This window comes from Pelodiscus sinensis, chromosome 3, assembly GCF_049634645.1.
Source record: "Pelodiscus sinensis isolate JC-2024 chromosome 3, ASM4963464v1, whole genome shotgun sequence".
NCBI lineage: Eukaryota > Metazoa > Chordata > Testudines > Trionychidae > Pelodiscus > Pelodiscus sinensis.
In genome coordinates this window covers 191,400,328-191,424,170 of record NC_134713.1, presented here as the reverse complement: position 1 = coordinate 191,424,170, position 23,843 = coordinate 191,400,328, and the positions used below count along the sequence as shown (strand labels likewise).

At 44.0% G+C, this 23,843-nt stretch overlaps 1 protein-coding gene across 8 annotated transcripts in view; it reads left to right on the top strand.

Annotated features, from left to right (window-relative positions):
- The window catches only part of PLCB1 (phospholipase C beta 1), a 771,739-nt gene that overhangs the window by 192,102 nt on the left and 555,794 nt on the right, over positions 1-23,843 (top strand). For all 8 annotated transcript variants that reach the window (XM_075925687.1, XM_075925686.1, XM_075925693.1 and 5 more), the window contains one exon: positions 12,403-12,471. In XM_075925687.1, the coding sequence (XP_075781802.1) occupies positions 12,403-12,471 (69 nt within the window). The remainder of the gene's footprint in view (positions 1-12,402; positions 12,472-23,843) is intronic.

Below are 23,843 nucleotides of genomic sequence, written 5' to 3'. Positions count from 1 at the left end.
GGCTGCCCTTTGCAAGCAAGTCATCGTGATCTGTGTTTTGTTTTGTTTTTACCAATTCATTGTTTAAGCACCAAGAGGAGAAAAAGAGGTGGATGAAAAGATCATAAAGAATCTGGCATAGAGATTTGCCAGTTCAGATTCATACAAAAAACATAACTTAGAAAGCTCCTTTACTATTAGCATTAAATACCTGTATTTTTTTTAAAAGGCTACATTCCGACCACAAAAAAAAAAAAAGAAAAAGAAATCTGTTCATACTCTGTGGTCAAAATCCTGACCCCTGCCATGTGAAAATCTGACCTAAATGGGAATTTTGCCATCAACTTCAGTGGAGTCAGAATTTCACTCTGAAAATCCGTTCTTGACAAAGGAGGTGATTTTACGATGCCTGACAGCACAGCATGTGCTACCCATCTTTTCATGCACCCACGACCTGAAGAAGAGCTCGGTGAAGTTTAAAAGCTTGTCGCTTCCTCCGACTTGCTACAATAAAAGATATTATCTCACTTACTGTGTCTCTTTTGGTAACTTGGGACAAACACAGCAACAACACTGCAGTGGAGTTTGGCAAAGGCTAAGAGCTTTTAACCCTCCCACCCCAGAAATCTATCCTTTTGTGAGGAGGAAATTAGTTTTGCTGCGTGCTATTGCAACAAGACTAACCCAAAGAAAAGAGAAAATGAAGGGTAGGGTTTATGATGTAACCTTGACTGAAAAAGCACTTTTTCTATTTCAGCCTTTCATGTTTATTGGTCATTTTAGGGATTGAATATCTGGGGCAGTTGGGATGTAATTGGAAGTTGCAGCTTTCTTCTGAAATCTCTAATTCTGGATGCAGCTGCCATATTCACGCTCAAGATGAGTGTGAGTCACAAACTCTGCATCCATATTTAGTCCTGAATATATCGGGTCAGATTCTTAGCTGGTGTAAATCATCATAACTCTGTTTACTTCAGTGCAGCTACATCCATTATGCAAGCTAAAAATCTGGTCTATAAACAATGGTCATGGTAAGAATTTGTCTTATTAAGGCTTGACAAACTCATTTTCACTTAATATTTTACACTCAGTGGATAACATTATCCCTCAATGGGTTGTTTAACCTAAAAAGAAATCACAGATCAATTTGCTTGTGAAGTTGAGTGGGAATGCAAATGAGTTACTCCAGATTCACACTGGTGTTTCTGACAAAAGAATCTGGTTCAGTCAGGAGAGCCGACAGACTCACCGGGCCCCAGGGCAAGGCAGGGGTGGATGAGCTGTCTCTGTGCTCCTGGAAGGGGTGGGCCTTGGGTGCCAGGGTGGGGGGGACCAGGTTAGCTAGCCTTTAGTGCTATCCAGAGTGCACCACCTGGGGCTCTGGCAATTATTTAAAGGGCCCACGGCTCCAGCCAACAGCTTTGGTGGCCAGGATCCCCAGCCTCCTTGGAATCACTGGGCCCAGGGGCAATTGCCCCCTTTCCCTTCTCCTCCTCCATTAGCAGGCCTGGGTTCAGTATGTGGCCCGGGTATATTGATAAATATTTAGCATAGGGTATGTCTACACTACCAATCAGATCCACAAGCAGCAATTGATTCAGCCGAGTTTGATTTATCGAGTCTAGTATAGACTAGGTAAATCAATCACCGATCACTTTTGTGTCCACTCTGACACGCCACCAGAACGAGAAGCCACAAAAGCTTCTCTCTTTCTGTGAGGGTCTCCCATCAACACCACACCGCAGTGAAGACACTGTAGTAAGAAGATCTAAAGTACCTCAACTTCAGCTACATTATTCATGTACCAGAAGTTGGATAACTCAGATTGATCTCCCCCTGTAGTTTAGACCAGCCCATAGTAACTGTACTGTGTTTTCATTCTAAATCTGAACAAAGAGTCACATTTGGAAATTTCCTGCAAAACAAAAATTTTAAAATAATTGCTTCAGTTCGTCAAAATATTTTGTTTTGATGAAATCAGACTGTGTCATTTTGATTTTGACTCTTTGCATTTAATCTTTTAAATAATTTAAAAGAAACTGAAACAGGCTGTTTCAATGCAAAAAACATCAAAACATCATACAAATTTCAAAATAGAACACTCTGACGTCACAACACTTTGTTTTGATGTTTTTACTGAACAAAATTTTGTCAGCCAACATATTCCTGGGGAAAGTTTTAATGTCAAGGAATTGGCATTTCTTATTCAAACATTTTGAGCTGGCTGTAATTATCAGGAAACAACATGATTTCGTTATCATGTAATTAATGCAGATTACAGTGGGGCTTACTCAACCAAATCCCCTGCTAACATAAATTGGCATAGCTCCACTGAAGACAAATCTGCCCAGAGTTGTGTGAGGCAGTTCACAGCAGCCTACACTGTAGCCTGACGTGCTGCATGGAGGAAAGATGAATGAAGTTTAAAGCAGGAAGATTACACAGTTTCTCCAGACTAGCACTCAACCTGGTGAAATAGAATGGGGGCGTGGTTTGGGAAGTGGGATGGGGGTTATAAAGTATCTACCTATGCGGATTCATTCCATACAGATGTCAAAACAGATGCCGATATTTACTGTATAATCCTGACATAGGCTCAGGTGTCATGCAGAATTTCACAAACTAAACTGTGAGCCAGTGTTCTTATTGAGGAACTCTAGTTCACAAACTGATGGTAGAAGCTTTAATGTCGGCTGTTTACATGTACATCCACAGTATGGGAAGCACAGTATTGGGCCTTAATATATAATTTAGGAACATGCAACAGTATGTAGCCAGAGGTGTAACTGCTCATCAAGGTGGGTAAAGATTACTGGATCAGACCTACAATCATTAAATTGGTTACATGATCAACATGTGTGTGTAAACGCATGTAAGTTACTCATATTAGCGAGGATGTTCTATATACATAAATGTAATTATATATAAATATCTATATTGTGCTATCCACTTTTAAGCCAAACTCTCCAAAGAGATCAGTGTGGAGGTTTGCCTTGTTAAGTAATGTTAATATGAAGTGTTTAATTTAGCACAATGGGTGATGTGCTTAGCTCAGTTTGGGGAGGCGGAAATTAACTAATAAAAATAGTTAATACAGGTTGAACCTCTCTAGTCCAGCACTCTGGTCTTGCAGCATCTGTGCCGCTGTTTAGCTCTAATCTACCCCTAAATGCTTCTAAGAGCCCAATAAGCAGTGGAAGTGTTGAAAATGCTGCTAGACAATATTGACCTCCTGTGGTTCAGCAAATTCTTTGATTCTACACCGGTCAGGTCCCGAGGGTGCCAGACTAAAGAGGTTCAGTTTGTAGTTAGTTAATTAACTAATAAAAGTAGTAGTTAGAATTTAACTAATAAAAGTAGCTGGTGGTAGTTAGGGCTAGGTCCTGGGTGGGTATAAATTGTGTTGCTCTACTGAATTCAGATGAGAGTGTTTGTATAGACGCGCCAAATTTCAAAATAAAATCAAAATAAGATTTGCAATCTGAGTCGTGCAAATTGCATATCTTATTTCAATTTTAGAGTGCCATCTGGATGTGCCCTTAGTGTTTTTGTGGTAGCTGAATTAAGAGACATTATTCTCTTGCAAGATGAACAGCTCATGGTAACAGTGGTTACAGGCCTCTACTCTGTGTAAGGCTGGACTCCTATTGTTTTTGCTTCTCAGTTGCTATGGGCTTTCATGGCTTGTCTAGCACACAGCATGGTTCCAATCCTGTGCCCACTGATTTCCCTGGCAGCAGGATTTAGGCTGTCAGTTTTGCAGCACTTGAACTGCAGCATTTTTTCTGCCCAGTAGTAACAACGGGAAGCCGATTTTGGCTTCAGAAAAAATCTGTCCAAAATATACACTAAAATATTAGGAAACTGCTCTCTCCCTCTTTAATGAGCCATTTGGAAGATGAAAGCATTCATTAAAGGTCACTAAGTTCCCAAGGATTTGCTGTTCATGAACCTAGGAACTTCTAAGAAATGTTACTTTATGAATTCTCATTTATCCAGACTAGAGGTGGGCAATAATTTTGGATGTGGGGGGTCACTCCCACAATTTGGTAAGTGGTCAAAGGCTGCACTCTTCCATGATATTAATGGAGGAGGGGCAGGGTCTGGGATGGAAGTTGGGTGCAGAAGAGAGCCTGCAGTAAGGGATTTGGGTTCAGGAGAAGGCCTGGGGTCTGGAAGGGAATTTGGGTGAAGGAGGCGGTTGTGACCTAGAGCAAGGGATTCGGGTGCAGGGGGTTGGATTGTGATCTAAGGCAGGGGATTGGGGTACAGGGTCTGGAAGAGGGTATGGGTTCAGGAGGGGGATAGAAGGTTTGGCTTATGTGGAGTAGAGAGGCAGGAGGGAAGGGGGAGCAGAGGGTTGGGAGGAGGCAGAGTCTGGGTGGGGAGAGGCAAGTTCTGGCCAATGGGATTGTGCTGGGGGCAGGAGCAGCACCTAGGGTTGCCAGGTATCCAGTATTCACCCGGACAGTCCGGTATTTTCGGCTCCTGTCCAGTAACAAAATTCAGAGAATACCGGACACCTAAAATGTCTGGTATTTTCTGAAATTTTCCCCAACCAGGAAGCGAAAATGCCGGGCGCCTGGCAACACTACAAACACTCAGCGCCTGGGCTCCCCCCTCCCAAACCCCGTCCGGCTCCCATCACCCCCAGTCTCCCGACCCCAACCCCCATGCTTACCTGGTTCCCCAAGGCTGCTGGCACAAAATGGCTGCCGGCCAAAAGACCTAGGGGAAGCAATGCTTTCCCCTGGGCCTTAGTGCTCAACTACTTCCCTGTTTCTATCCCTGCACTCACTCTTAAAGGGGACATGCTGTTTTATTTAATTTTTTTTTTTTTTTTTTTTTTGCTTAATAAGTCATTGGAATCCTTTTTTGGGGGGGGTTCAACAACTTTGGTTTCCCCCTTTTTCCCCCCATCAACATAATTTTTCCTGTTTTTTTGGGGGGGGGGGTTGGTATTTTTGTTTCAATCATCTGGCAACCCTAACAGTACATGAAGCACCACTCCCCCTTCCTCCCGAGCTCACAGCTGAGAAAGAGAAATGGCCACAGCAGCTGCTTTTCTGAGCAGTGTGAGGGGCGGGCAGGACAAGCAGGGAATCTGCCTGGGGCTCCCCCCTGCATTCACAAGCTGGATCCAGTGGCTTGTTGGGTCAGATCCGGTGCCTGGGCCATATTTTGCCCAGGCCTGATCCAGCCCTACTGAATGCATGCTACAATGACACTTACGTGTGGAGCGCTGCAAATCCACGGAGATCCACAGGTATCTGCCTCCGCAGATAAGCATCCCCACAGGGCTCTGCTTATGTGGTATGCTTACCTCATTCTCGTGCCTTAAGATGGCAAATTAAGATGTCTAATGTTTTCACAGTTCAGGATGCACATGTAAAAGCAAATTGCATCAATGTACTGTGGTTGTGAGTAGCATGGTTGTAGCCATGCTGGTCCCAGGTCCTAGATGACCCAAAATTCGGTAATGTGCATAAGACCACAGCAAGGATTCATAGATCCCTCTCTTTAAAAGTAGGGATCTAATTACATCGCCTCTTCAGATCACCCACATTTTGAAGACCCCTGAAAGTGTCCCTAGAACTCCACTTTCCTCTTCTTATAACCCTGTGATAACAAGCTTCTGACAATTGCCTTGTGTGGAGTTCTCCATCTTCATTTGTAACCCTTTTTTTCTTCTACTTCTTTCTCATTCTCATTCTCATTCTCACTGTTACAACCATTTGTTGTTCGCATTTATCAATCCTTTCAGCTTCCTAAACCCTTCTCCTTTGTGTGTGCAAAATTTCTTCCTTCATGTGTGTGGCTTCCATAGAGCCACATCTCTACCATATTGCTCTGTCTCCGGATTTTATCTTGCGACACTTGGTGTGTTTGGAAAGCCCCAGTGTTGGGAGTCCTGTGATTACACAAGCATCTCGGCTTTTTCCTTTTTTTAATGTAGTCTTTTTAATTGCAGGGAAAAACTGAAATAAACATGAGCTCAAGGCTCAAAAACCAGGGGCATGTCGACACTAGGAAATTATTTTGAAATAACTTATTTCGAAATAATAATTCCCAAAATAACTGTTTTGAAATAGAGCGTCCACACTACAGGGAAGCCTCAAAATTAGTCCAAGGCAGGTTCCCTTAATGTGGATGTGCTACATCAACTTAGAGCTCCAGGAAGTACCCGGGAGTACTTAGTTTGAATGACTCCGGGGAGATGCTATTTCAAAATAGCAGCAGTGGAGTGTCCATACTACCGCTATTTTGAAATAACTGCTTTGAAATAAGTGTTATTCCTCAAGGAAAGCAGGAGTTATTATTTTGAAATAACCAGCCCATTATTTTGAAATAACGGGCTTGGGAGTGCGCGTGTTATTTCGAAATAAGTGGAGCTATTTTGAAATAACTCCCTAGTGTAGACCAGGGCCAGGGTACAAATAACATCCAAAATGCTTCCATCTTCTGAAAACCTTACTTCTTTTTAAGAAGTTCTCATTACTTTTGAACCCTCAGGGTACGTCTAGACTACGTGCCTCCGGCGACAGAGGCATGTAGATTAGACTACCCGGCATAGGAAAATGAAGCGGCGATTTAAATAATTGCCGCTTCATTTAAATTTAAATCAAAGGCATTTGTCGATCTCCCAGGTATGCCTCATCCTCATACCTGGGAGGTCGACAAATGCCTTTGATGTCAACCGCGGAGCGTCCAGTCAACCGCGCTGAGCTGACAAACAGCTGATTGGCTCAGCGCGGCAGCCATGTCAATTTAAATTAAGTGGCAATTATTTAAATCGCCGCTTCATTTTCCTATGCCGGGTAGTCTAATCTACATGCCTCTGTCGCCGGAGGCATGTAGTCTAGACATACCCATAGAGTTGTCAGTAGTGCATTGTGGATACCTGAACTTATGTTGAATATTGCCTGACATCACAAGCAGATTCACTGAAGTCAGTAGGACTTCTTGTGGGGTGAAGGTATTACTGAGTGAGACAAAGGGGTTTGCCACATGACCCTCAGCGTTTAGGGCCAGATACTCATGTCAATGAATCTATGCAACTGACGTAATCTACATGGCTTCATTGTGTGTAGTATTTTTTTTACCCTTTTCAGTTCTGTTGATAGTATTTCTCTTTCATTGAATTTCTTCTTTTGCATTTGCCCCCTCTGTTCGCTCTGTAATCCAGTGCTCTCTCTTTAGTTTCTCACTTATCTCCCTTTTGTTAAATGTCCTCTCTTCTCCATCTTTCTTTAATTACATCTCAAGTCTAGACCTTCTCTTCCCATTCTAAATCTTATTCCCATTATCTGTCTGATAAACATTATTGTAATGTGGAAGCCTTCTGTATTTCATTAGTTTTGTCCCTTCCCATATTTGAGTGTCTCTCGAGCATTAAATCAAAGACAGACTTCACGTTATGTCCTTATTTTTTGTTTTATTCAAAGTCAAGCTCGCTCAGCCCTGGGAAGGCAACTTATTTAATCGAGTGCCACACTTAGCTTTGCTCATTTCTGCTTTTCTTTTCGGCGCCTACGCTGAGTCTGCTTTTAGTGTTGATATATCCCAAATGGGACCTCCACAGAACAGGCATTATAGTGGTTCATAAAAACAGCTTGAAAGAATAAACAACTTGTATTTTTATCATTCTTAGATCAGAACTAGGAAAAAAAATCTACTTTAGTTAACAAAGAGTATAGTCTGTCTGTCTGCATTAGAAATATGCTGCGTTTTGAGATTAATTGCAAATATGGCCTGAAATAAATAAGAGATGAAATAAAAATGTTTGTGGGGCATTCTTGTCCTGATCTAACATCTTTGGGGTCTGGAAGGAAATTCTGCTAAAGGACGGACAAATGTGAAGAGAAAATAGAAAGTTACAGTAAAATCTAGGACCAGATCCTCAATTGGCATAAATCAGTATTGCTTTGCTGACGTCAGTGAAGCTGTGCTAACTTACACCAGTTGAAGATCTGGCCACAACCTGGCCTGGGGACCAGTCATACTGGGCACTGGAGAGCAAAACACAATGAGCACTGCAGTCTTTGTGCACGATGGATGAAGCTCATGCCACAGCCTTTTCAAAACCCACCTGGATGATTTAGAAGAGGAGCTGCGGCACCTAGATTTAGGTGGATCCCGTAACTCAGTCATCATGTGAGGGGCCCAAAGGAAACACAGCCCCTCTTCAGGCCTGTCAGCTGGGGTATTAGCCATGCCGGCACTGTGTGGGCAGATGCAAAGGGACTGTGATTCACTGCTGTGGTGTTTGGGAGGGTGGCTCTATTACCTTCAATCTACATTTTGCTTCCATGTTGTAAGTTTCTTTGTGCTTGGTGGGGAGTTGGAATTGATCACACAAACCCTTAGGAGGCCTGGATCTGATCCAATCAACATTCACCTCAGTGGAGATGTTGTGTCAGATGGAGCAAGGGACGGAGGTGGGAGCAGTGTGGGTTTGTGGGGAACAGGATCTTCAGTCTGCAACTCAAGTGGTGCACAGTGTCTATTTTGCATGATACCACTGAACACTGGTTGGGATAGTGGTACAGGCAGCTGACTGAAAAGAATAAGATGCGGTCAGGTGCATATTTCCCTCCCACGCCCCTCTCCATGGTACTCAAATGTATCTCTCTCTTTTTTTCTTTTACTGGCTCAGGATCTGGTCCAGTGATGGGCAACCTAGGCTAGTGAGTGGGCCACACAAGTGGCTCTCCTTCATCTCGGTGGGCCGCAAGATTGTCATAACCAAGATGATCTCCCAGGATAGGATGGTGATAGAAATGTAGCCATGTTAGTCTGTTGTAGCTAAAACAAAATACAGGACTATGTAGCACTTTAAAGACTAACAAGATATCTATGTAGCACTTTAAAGACTAACTGGATAACCGTAGTCAGAGAGTTGTTGTTAACGGTGCTAAATCCTGCTGGAAAGGGATAACAAGTGGAGTTCCTCAAGGGTCTGTTTTGGGACCTGTACTGTTCAATATCTTCATCAATGATGTAGATATTGGGATAGAGAGTACGCTTATTAAGTTTGCAGATGATACCAAACTGGGTGGGGTTGCAACTTCTTTGGAGGATAGGGACATAATTCAAAATGACCTTAGCAAGTTAGAGAAATGGTCAGAGGTAAACAGGATGAAGTTTAATAAAGAGAAATGCAAAGTGCTCAACTTAGGAATCAGTTCCATACATACAAGATGGGAAGCGACTGTCTAGGAAGGAGCATGGCGGAAAGGGATCTAGGGGTCATAGTGGACCACAAGTTGAATATGAGTCAACAGTATGATGCTGTTGCAAAAAAAGCAAATATGATTCTAGGTTGTATCAACAGGTGTGTTGTAAGCAAAACTCGTGAAGTCATTCTGCGGCTCTACTCTGCACTAGTTAGGCCTCAGCTGGAGTACTGTGTCCAGTTCTGGGCGCCACATATCAAGAAAGATGTGGAGAAATTGGAAAGGGTACAGAGAAGAGCGACAAGAATGATTAAAGGTCTAGAGAACATGACCTATGAAGCCAGGCTTCATGAACTGGGCTTGTTTAGTTTGGAAAAAAGAAGATTAAGGGGGGACATGATAGCGGTTTTCAAATATCTAAAAGGGTGTCACAAGGAGGAAGGAGAAAATTTGTTCCTCTTGGTTTCTGAGGACAGGACAAGGAGTAATGGGCTTAAAGTGCAGCAAGGGAGGTTTAGATTGGACATTAGGAAAAAATTCCTAACTGTCAGGGTGGTCAAATATTGGAATAAATTGCCAAGGGAGGTGGTGGAATCTCCCTCTCTGGAGATATTTAAGAACAGGTTAGATAGACATCTGTCAGGGATGGTGTAGACGGAGCTTGGTCCTGCCTTGAGGGCGGGGGGGCTGGACTCGATGACCTCTCAAGGTCCCTTCCAGTCCTATGATTCTATGATTCCATGAAGATGGTTTATTAGATGATGAGCTTTCGTGGGCCAGACCCACTTCCTCAGATCAAATTGTGGAAGAAAATTGGCACAACCATATATATCAAAGGATACAGTTAAAAAAATGATGAACACATATGACAAGAACAAATCAAATTTCAGAACAGAGGGGGGATGCGGTGCTTGTGTACCTAGAATTTGCGGGGTGTATTATTAAAAACATAAGCACAGCAATGCTGGGTCAGATCAAAGGTCCATCTAGCCCATTATTCTGTCTGCTGACAGTGGCCAAGCCAGGTGCCTCAAAAGGAGGGAACACAACAGGTACCAGTAATCACCACCTGATCCCTCTCCTATCATCCATTTCTAGACAAACAGAGGCTAGGGACACCATTTCTACCCATCCTGGATAATAGCCATTGATAGTCTCCATGCATCTATCTGTGCTTTTTTGAACCCTGTTAAAGTCCTAGTCTTCATAACATCCTCTGGCAAGGAGTTTCACAGGTTGACTATGTGCTGAATAAATAAAAAATTAAACCATAGCAGTGCTTTACTTGGACACAGAGTGCTTTACTTGGACATGGCTCTCCCAGTCAATGTTGTGTGCAATTAACACGCACCTCACTTCATGTGCACTTGCTTTATGTGCATGTCACTTTTGTAATACCGGTAGGAAAAAGACTACATAGACAGAAATGAGCATAATGTGGCAATTAAGCGCATGGGCAACAGTAAACAAAACATCTCACGGGCCACACATAGAACCCCGATGGACTGCATGTGGCCCATGGGCTGCAGTTTGCCCACCACTGACCTGGCCTCCAAAAAATGGAGGGAGGGACCCCCAAATGACAGCTCCTGTAGGTCACAGAAAAATTGCATTTTTTTCCTGGGAGTTCAGTTTTGCTTCTCAAAATATAGTGTACATAGATCTCAGATTCTTTGAGCATCAACAAGGTCTTTGAGCTCCTTGTGTGCTGCCAAGGTTCCCTTGATTCTCCCCACCTTCTCTGCCCACCCATCCAGCGTGGGGAAGGTATGGGTATGGTAAGTCAGTGCAGGAAAGCAAGGGGGTTACATTACACCCGCTGCATAGATAGGCAGGGTGGGACCCAATGAGGCCTTATGGAAAAATGGGGATATATTGTCTAGTATTAAGGTGGGGAGAGCAGCAGACTGCAACTCGGGAGACCTGAGTTCTATTTCTGGCTCAGTCGCTGGCTTTCTTGATGAGCTTGGACAAATCACGTCACTCCTGTGTGCCTCAGTTTGTCCATCTGTAAAATGGGGATAATAATACTGCTGCACCTCCATTGGAAGTGGGCTCTGAGAGATGTTCAAACCTCGATGGTATTATCATAAGTGTTTAGAAAGTTAAATGAATTCCTTGGGAAACACAGTATTCTCTTGGTTATCTTACATAGGAGGGACCACGTAGAATGTCACTCTTGTTCCCTTAAGTGCAACATGTAGAAGGCATCTGAAGTGTGAGATGGTAGTCAGAAGTACACTGTTTTTATTGAATAGTGTGGGGGGGGTTAAACTTATGCCCACTTAGCACTCTTATTCACGCATACCTTTCAAGATGTTCTGTCCATCATGTCGACTTTTCCACTGAAAAGTTAGGGCATTCTGTTTTGTGAAGTTCCCTTTTGCAGACTGTAGCTGGGAGCTAATTATTGAGTGACAAGAGGTACAAAATAAACAATAAACAGTGGTTTGTTGAAAAATGTGAACTACAGAAAAGTGCTTGGCAACACAAGAAATAGTGTAAACAACAATGGTTTGAATTGAGTCCCTCGACCAGAGGTGGGAAACAACAGCCTGGGGGGCAGATTTGGCCCCCAGCTTGCCTGGATCCAGCCCCTGAGACTAGGAGGTCCCCTCCAGTTTTGGGGAGCTGGCCCTCCTCCCAACTAGACTCCACACCCCCACTCCACTCCTGCACCTTGCCGCCTTCCTGCTCTAGCCTGCTCCTGCACCCTCCTTCCCACGCAGACCCCACACCCCAAACCTGCTTCCTGGCAGCCCCCTTACACACACTGAACTCCTCATTTTTGACTCCACTCCAGAGCCGGGCCCCACTACACTTTGGTGTGTGCGAGGAATGTGGGAAGCGTGTTTCTGCTTCTCAGTCGGGGATTTTTGAGGGAGACTTTTTTGTTTTTGCTTTTCACTGCTGTGCACCTCCAACGGATTTTTCTGTAGGTCAGCAGCCCCCAACCCAAAAGAGGTTCTCCACCCCCACCCTAGACAACTGGTATATCAAACGGTTGGAGGGAATGCAGCGAGACAAAGGAAAAAAGGGGCTACATGGATACGGTCCCAATATTGCAATGAGGAATGCTAAGATGTGGTTCCTTCCACGCGGTTTGCCACGTGCAGGAGAGAGCCCGCACAGAGCTCATTGAGGACTGAGGTCTAACAGTAGCATTAATTGGCAACAAAAGCACAATTAGCAAAAGGGGCACTTTCAATGACTGGATAACAATGTGTGTTTCCACTTTTCGTTATAGGAGACAGAGCTGCTGGATCTCAGCTTCGTCAGAGATGCCAGATGCGGGAAACACGCCAGAGCTCCCAAGGTAGGGCTGCTGCTGTCTATATACCAGGTGTTGCCTTGATGCCTTAGAGAGGATGGGCTTGGAAAGTGTATGCAACAATTAGAGAATTTGTCCAGCACAATAAATATCATTTTGCTTTTTCCTTCCTTTACACGGCTCGTGAAATGATGTGTTCAGGTGATTGGACTGTGGAGCCCGCGTGGACGATTCCAATGAATGTTTTATTTGCAGTGAACAGAAAAAAAAATGGGAAATTCATGCATTATTTTTAAAGACACACTCAAAATGTTGGAAGATTTTCCCTTCCCTTTTGGCTGAGTGTTTAGTTTTAGTTCTCCCTTGCGTTTTGGACTGGATGTTTGCCTGATTGGGTGCCTATTGAGACCAATTAGTCTTTTTTCATTTGACTTCAGTGGTCATTGAGTCGGTCCCTATGGATCGAGTGAGGTTTTTTGTGTGTGTACCTTCTTGTGGCCTTCAAGGAATGTTGCCAACAGAAATATGTTTTGTGTACGATTGTGTTTGGGCCAATAATTCACATCTGAGTTGAAAAGCCCTAGTGCAGAATTCTGGAAACTGGACTGTGTCCTAGGGAAGTCCACAGAGGTTGTAGAAGGGAAGAAAATCTCTCCAGGGCTCTAGAAATGAAACGCTGCTGCTTCACAGCTGTTACCGAAGCCTCAGGGTTGTAGGAGCCTCTGTTGTTGCAATTCCTACCCTGACTTCAGGGGTAGGGTTACCAGGTGTCGGGTTTTCACCCGGACAGTCTGTTATTTCTGGCCCTTGTCCATTAAAAAAAACAGAAAACACCATGTAAAATGTCCGGTATTTTCTGTTTTTCTTGGACGGAAGGCCAACGGGGACATTATTCCCTTGAGGTATCTGGCATGGGCAGGAGGAAGCGAGGTGCGTGGGGATTCTTAAAGGTGCAGCGACCTTTTTTTTGTTATCCCCCCCCTTTCTTTTTTTTTCAACCAAGTTTTTTTCCTGTCATGTTCAGGATTTTTGGCGAAAGCATCTGGGCAAGCCCACTCAGAGGAGAAAGTATAGATGGATTTGCAATGGATCTTATCTTTCCACACTCCTTTCCGCCTCTTCTGTCCTCCATCCAGCTGTGTTCCGGGGGGCTTTTGCCTGAGTGGCACAGGTTTTTTCAAAATACCTTGTAGCAGCATGAATGGCCAAGTTCTGTGTACCTGAGCCTGTCTGACAATGATCTGCAAATGTATTTAAATCTGGTTTGCAAAGCTTTCCGCATGGGGCCGGCAGCATTTGAAAGGCCGAATTGTTACTGAAATGCTACCAACGTTTTGTATGACGTCCACAGGAATATCAGATTCGTTCACTGTGATTAATGGTTCTAAGATGAATAGTGATCAAAAAATTAATGAGGGCTGGAGCATTATTTTTAAACTGCTACCTGCCTTCCTGTGGCATTCAAATTATCCTAGCAAAAGTGGTTTTAGCTAGGGTGTGTGTGCAGCCATTGACTTAGGTTTTGATTTATTAGGTTACGTAAAGGCTCTTTTTGTTATCGCGTGTTACCAGCTCAAGTGCAGTGGCATTAATTGAAGGGTACCAGAAAACGAGGACTTCCCTCCTGGTGTCATGCCTCCACCTGTGTGAATCAGCCCGCCTTTCATTGCTGATTGTGTGGGGGCAGAATAGAAGCAGCACCCGCATTGACAGTTTGACAGGGGCATGTTTACCAGGTGCAGCAAAATGCTCATTTTGTGGTCAGTTGTGCCTATTATGCAGAGGTTCATGTTGTGAGCAGTGTGGGCAGAGAGGTGTAATCCACAGGCTATTTTATGTGACAGGGACACTGTGCTAGAGCCACAGTAGCAGCTCCTGCTTTGAGCTCTGCACATCACTGGTTCAACCCCAAAAGCCATATGTAGAATACACAGCTGCATGGGGCACCTGGAAATTCGGGGCACCATTGGGTCTTAATGTCCATCCCCTCCCCCATCTCTCCCCATTTGTATTGTTATAGAATCATAGAATCATAGAGCTGGAAGAGACCTTGGGAGGTTGTTGAGTCCAGCCCCCTGCGCAAAGCCGGACCAACCCCAACTCAATCATCCCAGCCAGGGCTTTGTCAAGCTGGGACTTAAAAACCTCTAGGGATGGAGATTCCACCACCTCCCTAGGGAACCCATTCCAGTGCTTCCCTACCCTCCTCGGGAAATAGTTTTTCCTAATATTCAACCTAAACCTCCCCCACCGCAACTGGAGACCATTGCTCCTTGTTCTGTGGCTTTGCTTCATCCGAAGAGGATCTAGTTAACTTAAAAGAGGTAAAAACCTGCCAGGGCTATTAGCTGAACATCTGAGTGGTAATGAAGCCATTTGCCAACCCCAGGTATATACGGTCAGTTTCTGAATTTACTGCATTAGTCCACAGGACCGTTGATGAAAATTAGTTTTAAAAAATCATGAGTGTGTTGCTGAAGCACATCTCTAAAAAATTGTCATCCCCACCCGGGGATGCTGTTGGGCATTGAGGTACCAGTTTAATAAGAAAGGTTGGACCTCTTTACGTTGGCACCCTCGGGACCTGACTGTGCCAAACCAGAGAATATGCCCAATCACGGAATGTCAATGTTGTCTGGCAGCATTACCAACGCTTCCACTGCTTACCGGGCTCTTAGAGGACATGTAGGGGTAAATTGGAGCTAAAGAACAGCACAGAACACTGAGAGCCAGGACTGGTGGCTGTCAACAAACTTTCTGGGATTGTGGGAAACTTGGCCACACCCGTGCTAAGTGGACATCTGGCTCAATAAAATCACTCCGGACCATGGATGCTGCTGGACCAGAGAGTGCCGAACTAAAGAGGTTCAACCTGTACTGCCTAGGGCCCCAGAAATCCTGAGGACGGCTCTGACCCAGACGGTATGTTGACTCCCAGAGCTACCAGATGAACAAAAGCACTTCTCCACTGCTACCCTCATTACCAGGTCCCTGCCCTTGTATCCACTACTTCCTTACCATTAAACACTAGTGGGAATAATCCTTGCATTCAGATGTGGGCAAAGACTTGGATTTTGGCCAGCCTCTGCAGGGAACCGATTCAGAGGAGGAAGCTCCTTGCACTTAGCACTCATCGGGTGTGTCTACACTACCACCCTAGTTTGAACTAGGGTGGTAGTGTAGACATACCCATCTATGGGCCATTCATAATCTGCTCTTCCTACATCATTCCTGAATGTATAGTATGCACATATCATGGCCTCGATTCTCAGCTTCTGCAAAATGATGTCGATCCATTGCAGGTGACATAGACCAGCTGAGAATCTGGCTGTATACATAATGCTATGGGCACTCTCTGTACCATGGGTCTATATGATCTGCGTCCTGGCTGTCCTAGTAACCAGGCTATCTAAGGTCATGGCACAAAGCTCAACTCATTGTATCAAAAAAAGGATTTGGAGGGAACATCCATTAAATGGGTGGAAATAACTTTTCCTTCCTGCGCATTCCTCGCATTTATGGTGATTGTTGGTATAGAATTTGGGGACTCTGTTTCCTGCCGGTTTGAGTAAGCTAATTTAATTTTGGGTTCATAATTATAAGTGGTTGTAGATTGGGCCTCTGTCTTTATAAGGGCAGGATCCAAAACCCATTTAAGTTGGTGGGAGTCATTACAAGACCTTCAAAGGTCTTTGGGCTGAAAGGCAGACAGAAATAAAATGATCATCTGTATCGCGCACCAGCTTTTTGGATGCCTAATTTTATTTATTTATTTATTTATTTATTTATTTGTGTATTTAAAGAATAATACCAAAGATGCTGATACAAGGCATTAGGTACCCTAGCACATCATTAGTATTGCAATAAAGTTCCAGCAGCATTAAAACAATCACTGGAAAAGCCACCTACATCTCAAACCATTCCTCTCTACCCATTCCTTATTCCAGGACACTCTTCCTCCACCCTCTTCTGAACCCCTATGAAATAAAAGGAGGGGTGAGTGTTTTGGGGTAGCTTTAATTATTGTGCCACTGAGTTCCATATCTTTTTTGTGCCTAGAAACTCACAGGATAATTTCCCTCCTTTATTGTATAAAGTCCATCTTTGGCAGTTCGGGCTGATGTTTTTCAGTATGGGCACCCAAACTGCTCATTTGCAGGCCTATTTCAAACTTGTCAGTGCATATTATTTTCAATATTTGTCTTCCACCGGACAAGAGAGTCATCTTTTGTGAATAGTTGTGTGTGTGTTGTAATCTCTAGGGTGCCTTCTTACTTAATATAAAAAGGAATATTCTTTTCCTTTGGTCATTTTTAGCCAGAGGGGGGAAATACTCAACTGCTTTTATCTCATTGTTAGTTTTCTGCCAACCTATCTCACTCTGTCTCAAATTATCATCATAAGTTTTGCTCTAATAACAGTCCTTAAAGCTAAGCTAGGGATTTATGTGCTATGAAAAGCTGGTAGTGTGGGAGCAGCCTGAACTCTGGAGAAGGGAAATATTATGAAGAAGGACATTTTAATACCTCCCAAGGCCATGCCTTTTGCACCTCTTGGGAAAGTGTAATATGTAAGCACTCTTATATGTTCCAGTAATTGCGATAAAAAGGACATTTTTCCTGTACGTGGTCCCCCCGAGAGATGCCATTTCCATCCAGGTACCAATATGACCCTCATCACCATAATATCTAAGCCTCTTTTTGTCTGGTTATGCATGTCCTGAGCATTGCATCTCTCCTAATGGAGACCTGCTTGCATACTGATGCCGATAGCAATTGAAAGATTGTGAATTCTACAACAGAGAACATGCCCAAGATGAAATAAGCTGCTGGGGGGAATCCATATCACGAGTAAAGGGAGTGGATTATGGGGGTCTCACTGGCATAATCGAGTCATGTACCTTCTGGGCCCTTCGCCTGGAGACAAGCTGACTGCATGTCTTGCCTCATGAAGAAAGGATCACAGCTTGCTTGGCCAGAAAGCGCTGGTGAAGAATACATTATTAGACAAGAGAAAATCATGTTAATTAAGTCTAGGCTGTAAAAGGCGTGTTATCATTTAATGTGATATGTAACCATTTGTGTCCAGTCCTTCTACTTGCTGTCAGTCACGTCTCTCTACATTATTAAATAGATTTCTGCTTGTGTTCACTACCTCACTGCTGCGTGTGCAGCGGAGTGGGGACAGGAGGCCCAGCTGCCACCTCAGGCTGTCCTGTTCCTTTGGGAGCAGCGAATCTGTGAATATTGTGAGTGTCCCGCCGTGGGACGGGGGCGATACACGCCAGGCGGACACTCGGAGCAGTGCAGGGGCTGGGCAGTCGCTATCGCTTACTGAGAGAGAAGGCATAAGGCAGGCCAAGAGGGGAGGGCTTGTGTTGCATGTGGCCAGGGAAGTTGGGGCTCTGACCCCTTCCTCCCACAGGCACAAACAAGGCATCCTCATGCTAAGTGGCATGGTCACACCCACCCCTTCCAATTCTTTTTTGCCTCCTTTTTTTTGGACGATATATGTCCAGAGGACCCAGTCACGATTTAGCCCTAGCATGGCTCCATCTTGGGTCAGATTTTCTCTGATCTCCATTGGCAAGAGTAAAAAAGAGTTGTTTTCCCTGAATGCCCCTGATCATTATCTTCACTAACGGTGTGCACTGAATGTTCCAAATGGGTGAAAAAGAGGGCTCAGCCCCCTTCCCCATCTGAAAAAAAAGTCTGAAACTCAGGGCCCGTAACCATGGAAGTGAGGCCTGTCTAGGCCCATGGATTGTATCCAGACTTACAGTTTAACAACTCCGAGAAGCCCCAGCCGAGATCTTTGGCTGGTGTGACAGTCACTGTATGGTCACATAGAGGTCTGCCTCCTGTAATAGAGTAGGAGTCAGAGTAAGGAAGTGATATACTCATTTTGCAGATGGGAAACTGAGGCAATGTGAGGTCATGGATCAAATATTTAAAGGTATTCAGGCACTGAGAGATGGTCCTTTAGTAGGATTTTGAATGGGAGTTAGGCACCTAGGCACTTTTGAAAATCCCAGTGCAGGTTGGACCTGCCTGTTCTGGCACCCTTAGGAAATGATTGGTCCTAAACAAGAGAGATTGCTCAACCAGAGAAGGTCAATTCTGTCCCTCTCCCATCGCCACTGGCCTCCCAGCCAGCTCAGCTCTGGGACCAGCCGGGCTGCCAGCCGCCCGTCTCCACTCCGGGCCCCAGCGGGGCTCTCTGCCTACAGCCTAGCCTGGCTTTTGGGCCCAACAGGGCTCCCTGTCTCCCTGCATCTGGCCTGCATAGAAGGGCTCTTGACCCCAGCAAGCCTCTGACTCTCCTGCCACAGGGGCTTTCTGGTCCAGGAAGAGAGAGTCCTGGTTGCTGGACCAGAGAGTCCCGGTTTAGAGAGATTCAACCTGTAGTGAAGTTTCAATATCTTTACAAATCTGGCTCCAAGTGACTTTGTGACAGAGGCATTAACCCAAGCCAGTTTTTCGTATCCTAATTTGTTTTAAAGGATTTAGCCATCTCTCTTCAACCTCAAAACACTAGGCTGAAAATTATGATAATATTTCCCACCTCACTGTGGGGTTTGTGCAAAGTCTTGTGCTTTAGGTGAGGGTGCTGGTAACCAAGGGCAAATATCAAGCACCATCAGCATTTCAGTGAATTTGCAAACGAGAAGATAAATGGAATTAATGTTCTAAAGAAAACCAAAAAGAGGCCTTTATAATTGCGAATTAGGAGAAGTGTCTTGATTCTAAATATAATGGGAGATATACAGGGCCGAGGGAATACTACGATGATCATCATAACCTCTGCTTTTTAATAAGTTATTAGAATCATTTAAGGAGGAAGCAAAAGTAATTGGGAGAGCAGGAGATTAATAAGCGATTCATCTTTCAACCAGAAGGAATAACTGCTGATGTAAATTCATTTCTGAAACATGAAATCCACAGGCTCTCACCCTGTAGTTCTTGCTCAGTCAAATCTCCCATTGACGTCAGCAAGATGAGAACTCCAGTGAGGGCAGGCCCCGAGCTATTTATGTTTCAAAAATGCTAGAGCAGATTTGTAAATCAATCGTTACTCCTTTGAATTCCTTATTCACTTCCTCTTGACTTCCTATTTACCTGGTAGCAACCTCTGCGGTTTTATTTCAATGTGAGGGCTGGGAAAAAGCGGCTTTTGTTCGTTTACTTAGAATAGTCCATATCTGTGACTACAGAAGAAAATTAAATATCTATATGCAATGGAGGGAAAAATTGGTTCTTGGGCAATAAAACACACATTGCTATGAACGTTCATATCCTTTGCTGTGAGGTGTGGATGTGTCATTAATATATAAATCCTTAAATGCAGGAATATAACTAATAAAGTCATTAGACACTAAATAGCTGAATGATTAACTGTTGAAGAATTTGCATTTGCGGCATGGTAATAGGACTGTAAAACACACACTAATTTTCACCATCGTTAAATTCGTGAGACAATCATAGTTTCTATGGAAACTGAAATCTTCATGTAACTGTATAAGGGTTTCAGTAGCAAACAGAAATATTAGGATGAGTTGGCGGGGCTCAGGAAGTATCCCTGTGGCAGATGTTCACCTTTTAAAACTTTTGATGCATTTGGTGACTGTTGGGCGATAAAGGGACTTTTCTGAAAACCTAAAATAAATCAACAGGTCAGCCCCCGCCCCAGTACTTCAGACATTTCAGCCCTGAAAACATATTTCCAGTTAACATGGAAAAAATTTGCTAAACACAGACATTAATGTTTTGAAGTGTCAGGTGTTGTATTCACCACTCTTGTGGTCTTGCGGTATTTGGCATTTTTCTTAAAGTCCCAGCTACTGGAGTCAGGTGATCAGGGGAAGGGGCAGAATCAGGACCTTTCCAGCACTCATGATTGTGAAGAAAAGCTTGAACCTGTGAACCCTCAAAGCTCAGGCAAATAAAAAGGATCCCAAGTTTATTTCTTTTTAAAGTCTTGGGATTATTGTGTGCAGTGTAACTCATGAATCTTAAATGCTTGAGGTTTTTGCTGCATTCATTTTTCTACTCTGTTGCACTATTTTTTATCATCGACAAGTGTAATGGAATGGAGAATCAGGCCAGATGTGTTTTCAGATTGCTTTAACAGTCTCTTACTCTCTCTCTATATCAGTCTCTGAATTTACCAGTTCGGATTTTAGAGCACTTGTTTCAAGCTTGTTCAGAGCATGCATGCGTAATTAAATAAATAGCACATGACTGTTCTGACTTATGAAGAAGGCCCTAACTTCAGATACAGCTGATCAAATAGGCATTACAGGAAACCAACAGGATCATAAATATAGTTGGGGCATTTGACTTCTGTGTGAACCCTGTCCTGAGGCAGAATTTGATTACTATTTTATGTTTGCAAATGTGGTCAGGTGCTTTGCGGAGTGTATACATTAGGGGAAGTTTCTATAGTCTATAAAACTCATTAAGTGAGTGAGTGTGATACCGATGGAATATGAAAGATCGTCTTCTTTCTTTCTTTCTTTCTTTCTTTCTTTCTTTCTTTCTTTCTTTCTTTCTTTCTTTCTTTCTTTCTTTCTTTCTTTCTTTCTTTCTTTCTTTCTCTCTCTCTCTCTCTCTCCCTCCCTCCCTCCCTCCCTCCCTCCCTCCCTCCCAAATGAGCTAGGAAAGAAATGTCTTCACTGAAGCTGGAAGGTATAATGTCCAGCTCTTTGAGACATCTCCTCACTAAGTTGGATCGAGCTAAAAATAATGTCGCTATGGCAGTAGGAGTGGCAGGAGGGGGCCAGCTGCCTAAATATGACAAGCTGCCAAGGATCATACTCAGGTGGCTTTCCAGTCCCACCACTTGCACTGCTGTATCTACAGTGCTCTTTCTAGTGTGCTCAGTTGATCAGAGGTAGTATGAGTATGTCTACTGAGCTGGAAGTTACCCCTTTACAGCTCTACAGTAAATATACCCAGATTCCTGATCAGTTAGGTGTTTTAGTTATGAATCACCGTTGTTAATAACTTTTCAACAAGTCCCACCTCTGTGGAAACCAGATTCCCGGGCCAATCAGGAACAGAGAGGGCTGGATAAAATTAGGTCTCCTGACTTTGAAAGAGCAACAGTTCAGATATTGGAAGCTACTGTCCTCTTGCTTCTGAGTGCTGGGCAGCTAAGCTGAAGGTACAGGAGCTAAAACATTGGAGGACTGTAAACTCAAAAACCTCCAGAAAGGGAAATTGGGATGATCTAATTGGACCTCCTGTAGAACGGGCCATAGAACTTACCCAGTAGAACTCCTAGAGAATTTGTGGATTTGGGGGTGAGGTGTTTTTGAAATGTTCTGGTATGTGCTTTCTCCCAGCGAGGGTTTCCAGGTGTCTAGTTTTCCTGGTCCCTGTCCGGTTAAAAAAAAAAAGCAACAGAAAATACTGGAGGCGGGGGCTGGGGGAAGTGAGGGACCTTTTTTTTTTCTCAACTTGCCATTTTTGGATTTTTTTTGTGAAAGCATCTGGTAACCCTACTCCCAGCTCAGGGAAGGACAAATGCAATGTTTATTTTTCCCACTAAAGAGAGAGGGAAAGCACCTGTGCTTAGCACCATTTTTTTTTTGTAGAGGCCACACCCACCACTTAAGGCAGCCCTGTGACAAGAATCAAGTTACATTTTTATCAGTGGAACAAAAGAAGCTTTTGTCAGCTTTATCACATTTGAAAGCCCGAGTGGTTGTTCTTTCTTTTGTGATCAAGGCTGAAGGAGGGCAATTATTCTGTGTTTAATAGCCTCCCTGATAAGACAGCATGTGGGAAATGGCGCATAGCCCTTTTTTTTCTGTTCTATAAAGCCCTGGAAAATTAGCCGCCTACTACAATTTTATTGGAAGATACCTAAGGCCCTAGTTTTTCAGCACGGCAAGATTTCTGTTGTTCTGCCTGTTTCAAATGTTGGCATCACAGCTATTTTTATCCCTTGATAAATTCATGTCATTTTTCCCTTCAGTAACCTTGGCGTTAAGTTAGAAACTTATGTAAATTACACCTTAGTAGCGCTCGATTTCTGCCAACAACACATAAAAGCAGATTGTGTGCACTGCACACCTTGTCTTCACCTAAGCTCATTTGAATTCACTCCACTTAAAGACAACAGTGGCACCTTTTCAAAACCACTGTTTGTTCCTTTCATTTCAGTTTCACATTAACAATAATGAAAGCTAAAAGGATCCCCCCCCCCCCTTTGGCGGCTGGCATAGGTGTGAAAGAAGAGTTATCTTCAACAACAAAAAATAAATAAAGATGTCAAAGAGTTTTTCCTCCACTGCAGAAAGTCAGATCCACACCACGCTGTGTGTGGGTCTATCTGAGAGCGATGTTGATTTAAACAAAAGCAACTGTGTTTAGGGAAGATTGTGCTCTGGGTTGAATTGTCTGAAACCCTACACCTGAATGGAATTTACTTTGAAAGTTCACAGTCACAGGACACCGGGTCGTAAATAACTGGCATGCAGCATAGAAAGTGATAAAGGAAGTTTGCTTTTTAGAAAGCATTCCCTGGGAGAAGAATACATTCCTCCCTTGTGAATTCTTTGCAACACGTGGAGGCCAGCTTTTTGTGGACAGAGTTCTTGAAATAGATGGAGAAAAGTGCAGTGAAGTGCTAGTGCCTTAGAGCAGGGGTGTGGAACCTCAGGCTCTGGGGGCCGAATGAGGCTCCTGCTTGTCTGGATCTGGCCCCCAAGGCTCATACCCCCTCCCCCTAGCACTGGGGGCCTGCACTGGCACAGGGCTGAAGCACACAAAATCTACTAGGCCGAGCTCCCTAGGGTTTATTATGGGGAATATGGGGAGTGTGTTTCTCCTCAGTGAGGGGCCATGTCAGGGAGGGTGTGGGGGCATTTTGTGTTTCTTTGTTTTTTGCTTCTCACTTGCATGTGGCCCCCGACTGATTTTTCTGTGGGTCAGTAGCCCCGACCCAAAAAAGGTTCCCCACCCCTGCCTTAGAGGGACGGCTGAAAAGGAAATGCTGGATTTAGGCTATGTGTCCATTACCACTTACGTTGCAATTTTTTTGGTCACTCAGAGGTGTGGAAAAAACTACTGCCCTGAATGACATAAGTTTTGCTCCACATAAATAGTGTGCACAGAGTGGTGCCAGCAGTAGATGCTCTCCCACTACACAGCTATCACCACTTGTTGAGCTGATTTTATTACATCAGCAGGAGAACTGTCTCCTGTTGGCATAACGCGGTTACACAAGCCTCCTTATGGCGGCACAACGATATTACGAGCTGTGTCGGTGTAAGCTTGTTGAGTAGACATGGCCTAAGTCTGCCCAGGCATTAGTCTGTATGAGGGAGTTCACCTTGCTTACCTCACATCTTTGCACAGTGGGTTGACTTTCAGTCGGACTTGTGCTCCTAAATCCCTTAGACATCTAGG